Source organism: Manacus vitellinus, unplaced genomic scaffold, assembly GCF_001715985.3.
Source record: "Manacus vitellinus isolate BGI_N305 unplaced genomic scaffold, ASM171598v3 scaffold_80_pilon, whole genome shotgun sequence".
Classification (NCBI taxonomy): domain Eukaryota; kingdom Metazoa; phylum Chordata; class Aves; order Passeriformes; family Pipridae; genus Manacus; species Manacus vitellinus.
In genome coordinates this window covers 1,416,736-1,426,701 of record NW_021940818.1, presented here as the reverse complement: position 1 = coordinate 1,426,701, position 9,966 = coordinate 1,416,736, and the positions used below count along the sequence as shown (strand labels likewise).

General features: G+C 42.8%; 1 protein-coding gene across 1 annotated transcript; it reads left to right on the top strand.

The window, feature by feature from the left end:
• The first annotated feature begins 1,930 nt into the window (after positions 1-1,930).
• LOC103766605 (protein NDNF) lies at positions 1,931-9,479 on the top strand. Its single transcript, XM_008933658.2, has 4 exons — positions 1,931-2,411; positions 4,475-4,670; positions 6,555-6,688; positions 7,697-9,479. The coding sequence occupies exons 2-4, from the start codon at positions 4,483-4,485 to the stop codon at positions 9,046-9,048; spliced, it is 1,674 nt and encodes a 557-aa protein (XP_008931906.2). The 5' UTR covers positions 1,931-2,411; positions 4,475-4,482; the 3' UTR covers positions 9,049-9,479.
• The last annotated feature ends 487 nt before the right edge of the window (positions 9,480-9,966 follow it).

Genomic DNA, 9,966 nt, shown 5'->3' with positions numbered 1-9,966 from the left:
CTTCCATACTAAAACCATCACCAGCCTCTTTCACCTGACATCCTTGCTCCTGTTTTATTCAGTGGTAAACAGAGGGCTTCTTCTTCAAGCCTTTGACTTCCCACAGCTGAAGTGATGGCCAAAGCAAAGACTCCCACTGCCTTCCCTGGAAGCTGAATCTGTGCCGTGGGTAATGGTTTGTGCCGATGGCAAAGGGGGGGTTTAGGGAGGATGAGACAGCGAGTCCATCCCTTCTGTAACAAACATGTCCACTGTGACCAGACTGACTAAGGATTTTACCAGACATGAGTGACATCTGCTCCTGAGCCCTGCCCAGAGATCTTACTACTTAACACTGATTACTAGCCGATAATTGTCCCTGCTGACTTCCACCAAAGTGGAAGTCCCTCCAAATTCTCAGCAAAACCAGACTGTAGCCCCTGCACATATACTGTGGCCAAGATTTTTTTCTCTCATGCCCTGTTTTCAGGGCACGTTTTTGATGCACCTTATCTGACCTACATTTCCCTCTTCCAGGCCTGCTCTGGGACCTTACTGGACTTTGCAGCACCTTTTTCTCATGTTTCTTTTCCATTAGGGGAACAGTTTGCTTCTGGCTAGGGACTTACACTCTGGCTAGTTCCCAGATCTGTTGCATAAACATTATCTGTTCTGGATTTCACACCAGAGTGATGGTTTGTCTGAAAGATCCCATTTGCCACTTACCCTACTTCTGCTAGTTTTCCAGCATACATCCTGCAGTGTCCCTTCCTAGCTCCACAGTGCCAATATTCTGATCATACATAGCAAGGCTCCCACACACTGTCCCTTTTTAAAAGCCCAGTTTCTCAGCAAAACTTTTCAGCCAACATTTGATGAACATCCTAATTATTCTTGCCACCTTCTGCAGTGAGAGTAAACAAACCATTGCATCAGTTGACAAGCAAATTTACATTTTTCAGAAGGATCTGCTATGCAAGGTCTGTCAAAGCCTCTTTCTACTTCTCTTTCATTTGCCCCTCTTCTTAGCAAACTTTCAGCCTAGGGAAGACTTAAATAATATATCTCCAAATCCAGGGAGACAATGGTAAAGGGTTACTGCAAGTCACTCTCTTCAAACACCAAACAAGAGACTTTATTTAAAAACAAATAAAAGGCCTAGCCTCCCTACTATACTCTGTCTGTACCCCCTGGAAATTGCCTGCCTGGACGCTCATGCAGCTTCCTGGAGCTTGCCTTTCAGAGCAGACATCCCCACAGGGACGATCCCGGGATGTCTTTCCCGACATCTCAGGCCAAGAAGCACAAGCAGCATGTGAATCCTGGCCATATACTGCTCCAGCTCAGCAGGAGTAGCCTGAAAAGGACCGTGGCTTTGCTACAACTGCTTTGTAGCCCCAACAAGCAAGCGTTTGGCTTGCTGTGAGCCATTTCTCGTGCACCCTTTTCCTGCCTCCTCCCTCAGGCACACTGCTTTCACACCAGAAATACTCCCCCAACACTTTTGGAGTTTCTTTCTTACACAGCCTCTGCAAGCCAAGAAAACTGCTCAGATCTATTCAGTAGATTCATTCCTGACAGTCTTCAAAGGATTGCTAATTCCAGTCTGCTTAAAAAAATGCAGGGCATTCCTCCTCTTACAGCTTTTCTGCCTTCCCTTCTTTCTGTAAGTCAGCACCTGTTGGGCCATAAAACAACACACCATAAACACAGTGTACCTGAAACTGTCTGCAGCTTCAGCAGCTTCTGCTGTGGGCAGGGAGACTGGACACTCCTTGGAAGGGCAATCCAGCTGCCTATGCAAAACCAGCTTTCTAGAGGAGAGTGGTTCACCCCTGGCTGGCTTGGATCGAGGGCTAACAAGGGTTAACAGTGTTTGCTCCTCTCTCCATCTCACCCCCTCCTCCTCCTCCTCACTGTGCATTTCAGTCAAAGACCTGCTCCCTGGCCAGCCACTGCCGGGATTAGGCTGCTCCAACAGTCTGGCTGACACTCTGTGCAGGAGCAGGGTCCGGGGGTCTGGAGGCAGCACAGCCGAACTGCTGCGCAGCCCTCCAGCAGGAACTCTAGAACTGAAGGAGCAACAATCACCACTCTGAAGATTTTAAAATTATGCAAGTTTAAAACAACCTTTGAAAACACCCAACTTAAGAAAATACCAAATTTCTGGTGGTTTTCTTGTTGTTGTTGTTTGGGAGTTCCCCCCCCCCCTTTTTTTTTTTTTGTACTTTTCTTGAAAGACTGCAAGTATTTTAGTTGCTATGCCTGCTGAGGAGCCATATGGAAAAATCGGTTCTGTCCTCTTAAACTGGTTGCACAGTTTTGATTTTCATGTGCCTACAGAGATCTGAAAAGTCTATGTCGTTTTATTTTGTGCTTTTTCGGCAGAGAGGGCAAGTGGTCTGTGGATCATCTGGCCAAGAACACAATAGGTAAGCACAGTATTTTTTGTGTGACATATTTCCAAGAGTCTGAGAATATATTGTTTGTGTAATTGGGTGAAAATTACCACAGTCTTTAGGACGATGTTCTCTTTGGGATAAGCTGATTATAGGTTTGTTGATCACTTGGTTTGTTTGTTTTCCTGGACGAGAAAAGCTGAGCTGCTGTGGTATCAGTGTGGTTTGCAAGATCCTGTCATTTAAACAGCAGAAAGACTTTTTTTTAATCCTCTCCGAAGGGGCAGAGCAACTCAGATTCCACTGTCAAAGGTAAAACAAAATATTTGGGGTTATATTTTAAATATGTAAGCTATTATTAGACTACAAGAACAACAAAGTGGCAAAGTGACTCAGAGTCATAAGGAAAGCTCTGTTATAAGAACATTAAAAATGGAATTGATATAGAAATCTTAAATATTCTTTCAGCTTGTTCAGATGAGGGTTTTATCCTGCCTTCAACTAGGTGCTAAAAATATTAAAAACATGCAGAGAATATATCAACTTTATTTGGATGTTGAGAGGGACATTCAGATGATCTGGCAGTGATAATTTCCATAATAATCTCACTGACACTAAAGATGTGCTTTACTTTGGGAATCACAGATTTTGTACATAAGAACCTACGGATGTATTCACTAGTATGTTTAAATATGCATATTTGAAATGGCATTAAAAAGGAACAGGTCCTTTTATAAAGTCACTTTAATTGCAATGGACAGCGGGTTTGTTGAACTATAGATTTGACTGCCTGAGATGTTCTGCACATTTGCAGGCACCATGAGGAAAGGGCTGATTTCAGAAACAAGTAAAAATTACAAAGAACTGAGCCTTTGTCTTTTATGTTCTTTTCTATCATTAGCCAATAATCATATTTAATCAGGATATTTACTCTTTGCTGCTTGGAAGATGCAATAAGCTACTTTTCCCTCAAAAAAGGGATCTTGCTCACAGAGCTCCCTCTGCTTTCCAAATCCCTGAGCTACAGCTGGCACCTGTGTTAAAGGTCTATGCCCTTTCCACTTCCATACTTTTCTTTTTCTGAAACTGGATGTGGCAGGCAAAAGAGTTCTAAGCATAATCAGTAACCTCACATAGTAGTGTACTGTCAAATTCCTTGTCCTAACCGGAGTGCCCTGTCTGTGTGGCTCTGGACACTGGACACAACCTTTTAAATAACATCAGAAATAATGTCAGCATTTGCTGATGATTTTGGGGACTGGTTGTGTACTTTTCTCTCATAGATGCCAGGCTGGTAATAAAGCCTCCTGGGAACAGGGACACACCTGATTTTTTAAAAATCTCTCATCAGAGTGAGTACAATATAGTTGTTTCTGTGAGCAGCAAATGCTGAGATAGGCTGCAAGTGATGCAGGTATGAAAATGATAGGCAATACAAAAATCTAAGAACAAGATTACTGCCCTACAGTAATAAAGCCTTCCTCCAAACGAGATACACAAAGTGCTTAGAATCTCCTAAGTGTCAGTTTAGGGATTCTTACCCAGGATTCTCCACCTTTCATCTAGAAGTATCTTATACAACTCTTCATAAGTCTTGCTGATCCTCTTCTCTACACATAGAGAAATAAAAATTCAATGATCTCTGACCAACCAGCAGCAGCAATGTTTGGGATATAGTGACCTCCTGTGAGTTTGAAAGTGACAACTCTATTACAAACAGCTCAGCCCTGAAATTTAGGAAATGAATACTATAAACTACAAAAGAATATTTCTGATGTAATTCTCCACTCATTCTTTCAGCAGTAAAAGATTTTTTTTATAACTGTCTTGTGATACTGTACCTGTGCTACATTGACCATATTTTCTATAACAAAAGACTTCATAGCAGCTTCTGCCACTAAATCTTTACAGAGAAATCCTCTGAGAAATATTTCTGTGTGAACTTTAAGCAATTTAGCAAAATGGAGACTGGCACTCTATGAATGCCTGACTTGCTGTGATTATGATAAATACCAGTAAAGGCACAGAAAGTGTCACTGACTATTTTCTCCCCCATGACAGCAGTTTCTATTCACTTTTGTCATCTCACTTTGCAGTACTGAAGATGTCCTGGCTCAGGTTTTATCTGCCTCTCCATGTTCTCATGGCAGCTTGCTTGTGCCATTCCATAAAAGCACCTACCACCAGTTCCCAACAGAGCTTCAGGACTGATCTCTTCAATTTCTACCACTCCTTGATACTTGCTGATGGTAAGGAAACTACAGTTCACCTGATGAAGGATATACCCAAAAGGTAAGAGCAAAATCAGCCACTCCTGTTCTCAAAGACTTCCCTGTGGCACTGGTAGTTGCACACTACCAGCACGAGCCAGAAACCTCTATGCACCTGCAGAGCTGTACCAGTGCACACTGAATTTATGGAAGAAGGCCCATTGCTCAAGTGTCATTCCATTGCCCAGAATCTGGAATGAGCCTCTGAGATGACATTTAGGTTCATGTACACATCTCAGGCAGCTTTCTGTGGTGTTTGCCAGAGCAGCAGCACAGCTGACACACAGTGGGTGGGCTCCAGCAGCAAACAGTTGTGCCACAAACAGCCTGGCTTCAGGACTGCAGAGACATCAGCTGTCCTACATTCATGGTAAAATACAATTTTACCTAGCAAATTAACTATCCTCAAAATCAACAGAACATCTGCACAGACATCATCTCAGAGAAACTTCTGCCAGTGTCCTGCATGCTTGGAAGTAGTTTTGTTGGTAAGACCAAAAGAACTTTGGATGTGGAAATTCCACGAATTCTTTGCTTCCCCAAAATATCTGCAAAGTTTTCTGCCATACCTGGATATGTGGGTGATCTGGATATTACAACTGGTGCTGTATATTTTGGGTAGCAAAGATTAATCTGCTTGTTTGGGAAGAGAACATTTGAAGGGGTTTAATCAGACTCTACTTTGGGCAGTGACCAACACATACAGATTTTGACATAGACTCAAGTGGTCATGGAGCAGAGGGTGAGCCCAGATGGTTCAGTCTTCACATGAATTGCACAGACAGAAACTGGAACATGGCAATATGTTATATAATGTGATGATGCTCACAAGAGCAAGGAGCTCTCCCTGTTAAAGGAGTATTGAAATCTGAGAGACAAGGGAATTTTTCTATGCTCTTGGGGCATATTACAACTGCAATTACGAGGCAAAACCCCTCAAGTTTAGCAGGATCAGGTAAGGTTCTTACGAACCCCAGTCATCCAAACAGAAAGCCAAGAGATGGCAAGTTTTGGCTTAGAGTAAAGGACTCAAGAATGTGGCCCAGTAGCCATATCCTGAAAGTAAGCCAGACCTCTAGGCTTACATGATCTATCCATAATGACTAGACTTGTCTTACTAATAAAGAAAGAAACCCCTTGAATTGCCTTCATTTAAGTGCAGAGTGAGTGACCCAAGTCCAAACAGTTCTGTGGCCATACACAGTCTGTACAAAAACAACAGAAACAAACAGAGTGAGACAGGAGGTTGAGCTGTTTTTAGGCAGGAATCAAAGCTAACCGAAGACACTGATGTCACTTTGTACTGCTCATGCATAGCAGCCTTTGACACAAAGGCAATTAAGGTAGAACTGGCCTGGAGGAAACTGCCATTTACATCTAAAACTGTTCAGGACTGGCTAAAACCACTCTGTTACATCTACTTCCTCTGACACCCAGGAAGACCTAGATATACAAGCACACATGAGGGAGGATAGGGTCTAAGAGCCTTCACTAAACTCCATTCAGGAAACCCAGGGGATAAGTGTACCAAATTCCCCAGAGTTAGGTAACGGGTGGTTATCTAGAAGGCAGTTCAAGCTAAACTATATCCATCATCCAAAATAACCAGCTCAGGACTAAGATATGATATTCACCTCAAGTGTGCTAAAATTCAGAGGGAAAAATATTGCCTAAGGTACATGAACAAAGCTTTCAGCAAATATTAATCATTAGGGAAAAAAAAGAAAACCCACAGCACATACTCCTCCCACAGCTGGAGATTTCAGGCATTCACATCCCTTTGTGTGGATGCACCTCAGAGAGCAACAGTCATTTCAATACCACGTCAGAACAGCTGATTACAAGGAGTCTCATGCAAACTTGAACTGCCTGACACTTTCCCTCTCTTTCTAATCCACATTTACAGGTACTACTTTGTTTTGGAAGAAAGCAGAGTCCTTTCACCTTTCACAATAACTGTGACCCCCTGTGATGTTCCCATTGAATGGAGCATATTTGTGCACAAGGCTTCAGCAAGTTTGCCAGGAAAAGAAACACAAGGTAAAACCTTCAGCACACAAAGTAAGGCCTCTGTCAAAGCAGAGGCAAAGAAAGTATAAGTTACTCCCAGGGAATTGTGTCACAGGAAATTCCCCACAAGCCTAAACATCTCACACTTCCCTCTCCTGCAAATTGCTGTGGGCTCACCCTGTTTCCATGGATGAAACATAGGAACCCATTAGATTTTGCCTTCAATTCAAGTAAATTAAGGATTATATGTGAAAAAGTCTACATTTAAGGTTAATATTTGGGAACAGCTGTGGGTCTTTGAGGCTGCACACAGATCAACTCCATAAGCTCTTTGTACTGGGCCAAACTTGGCCCTGCTGCCTCAGCTCTTTTTCTGTGGCTTAGGTCACTTGAGACAGTCATTTGCTCCCCACAGCAAAGCGGAAAAGATTTATCCACTTCTTCCTCTAGGATTATCATCCACCATGGCAGTGGGCATTATACTGCCAGTAGCCTAAAAGGCAATTCCTTTCTCTTGCATGACTTTTTTGAATTAACATTTCAAACTAAGAATCTGAAAGCTGCCATTAACAAATCTTACCTGTCAAGCAGGTACACCTGACCAAGTTCAAATTACACTCCCATGTTTTCCTTCTTCAAAAGAGACAATGGCACAAATCTAATCCAAAGAAAACTCCTATTCTAGAAAGAGTGAGTCTCCTCAAAGTGAAGTACCCTAAGGGACAGCTAATGGAAGAAGAAAATTGTAGGGACATCAGGCATGATACAAGTTAAGCTTTTGCAATCTGCGGTTTCATAATAACAGTGTTTTTGAAAACATAATTCTACAGCTGCACAGCAGAAATAAAAGCTTCTCAAATTTTATTTTAATAAATTGCCAGTAGCAACATACTTTTACTAAAACATATTTTTAGTTATAATTATTGTTTTCAAGAAGAAAATATGATGTGCCCTAACATATGAACAGTAAAACTTATATGATGTGCTTTATTTCACGTTGGTTAAAACAGAAGTTACAAGTCTGCTTTTTGCCTGCAGGTGACCACGATACACAGGAGGTCTCAAAATCTCAGAGGGCCCCAAGCGTGGTGTCCACCATTTTTAACTACAAGGGAAATTCTGTAGAGACTTACATGGGTATGTCTTCTCATTCTGCCCTTTACATGCTGGAGTTCTTATCCACCGAGCGAGACACTCACATTACTGTGTACCTAACGACTGACACAACATCTGGGCACCTCTATCCCGAGCTTCCAATGGATCCACGCATAGATGTTATTGGAGTTGGGCATACAACTGTGACTCTGACCTGGAAACACAGTCCTTCTGTCCTGCAACATAGAGAAAGCATTCAGTACTGTCTCCTAGTTAACGAGAAGCACAACTACAAGAGCTTATGTGCTGCTGAGACAGCAATCAGGTCCTCTGGAATGAAGCTGCCACCTACACTGGCTTTGTCCCTCTCTCCGTACCTTCTCGAGCCGCAGCAGGTGATGATACTGTCCAACAGTGAACTGAGCATCATCAACAAAGTGAGCAGTGGGGAAGTCCGGCAGATCTGCATGGGCACCAAGAACACTTACACAGTGCCCAACCTCAGCCCCAGCACCCAGTATTACTTTGATGTTTTTGTTGTCAACCTCCTCACAAATGCCAGCGCCGCTTACACCGGGACGTTCGCAAGGACCCTGGAAGAACCTGAACCCAAGGTGACCGAGCTGAAAGATGGCAAAGTAATTCAGGTTGTCCTGGATGGGCAAAAGCAGAAATCCTACAGCCTGCAGTACCAGGCAAGGCACAAGAAAGTGCAGTTCTCCTTTCAGTTGTGTCGTGGCCAAGTACGGGTTCACATAACAAGGAACGGCAAAACAGTGGCATCGGAAAACATCTCAGGGCTGAAGTATTTCTCTCTGAAGGGAAAGCTGCTGGACACATATCTGGTGCAGCTGAGGTCCACAGAGGAATCTAACTCTTCTGTGAAAGTACAGGTGTCCCCCCATTTCCACAAACCTTTATTCCCACTTCTTCCAGAGAGCTTAAAAATCAAGTCCTTCAGTAAACTGAGAACCTGCAACTCTGTGACCATTGCCTGGCTGGGAACACAGGAGAAGAGCAAGTACTGCGTGTACAAGAGAAGGATTGAGGAAGATCAGGTCTGGAGGGAACTGCAGAGTGCAGACAGGTGCTCTGGACCTGAATCTCGGCACAAATCAGAGAAAGTGCTGTGCAAGTATTTCTATGATCTGAATCTCCAGCGAGCCGTCACCACAGAGGCCATCAAAGGGCTGGATGCAGGAACACTTTACTTGTTTGATGTTTATCTCTTTGGGCCATCCGGCATCCCTGTCAGATATCACAGCAAAGTTGTGAAGACCAGAAAAAAATGCTGAAGGTTTTAAAGACAAGTTTTGAAGTGAGTGAATGAAGACTTCTCAAAATTTACACCAATCCATGTCATAGCCTGTGCAGTTTAAAATATGCTGAGACAGAAAAAATATAAAGCCATGAGATTCTACAGAGAAAAAAAAATCTTAGTTGTCTAGATCATTACACTTACTTTTACATCTCCTCGCCTGTGTAGGGTGAGGTTTTTTTCTTTTCCTATCTCATTCAGACATCAAAAACAGACCTGTGAAACAAACCACGTAACGTGGAAATAAAATACCCTAATGGCACCTATGAGAAATAATTGGTTACCTAAAATGCTTCTGAAATCCAATACAGAAGTGCTGGGAAATGCCTCAAAAGAAGCACACATAACTTTCAAGTCCCAGAGAGCTTTCCCACTTTCTGTAACTCACTGAGGTAACGAGGAACTGAGAGACCCCAAGTCAGGCTACTCTTGAGAAACTGAACTTCCTCCCTGCTTGAACACAGACGGAGACAACAAGAAATTAAAAGAAGCAGTGCAACTGGTGTAAAGCTCCACACCTCGAGTGAAGCAGGCTGAAATACATCTTCCCCTGTTACCTGCATGTTTGCTTGGTTTCATTTTTATAGAGAAACTGTGCTTGATTAGAAACACAAAATTCAGGCCAGGAACTAGCTCTGGATCCAGCTTTTCTGGGGAGTATACAAACACACTGCTGTGCTGCTGCCCATTGAGGAAAGCAGCAAGTGAGGAATCTTGCCACAGAAAGAAGATTTATCTATAACCTCAGATATCGAGCCCCTCTCTATGACTGTGTGACTCCTGAGTGTAATATATTCATTCTTTACATCTTTAAATGAGTCTATATCAATGAATGCATTGCTTTGAGAAAAACTAAATGTGGTTTTCCTATTAAATACCGTGGAGGAAAAGAATA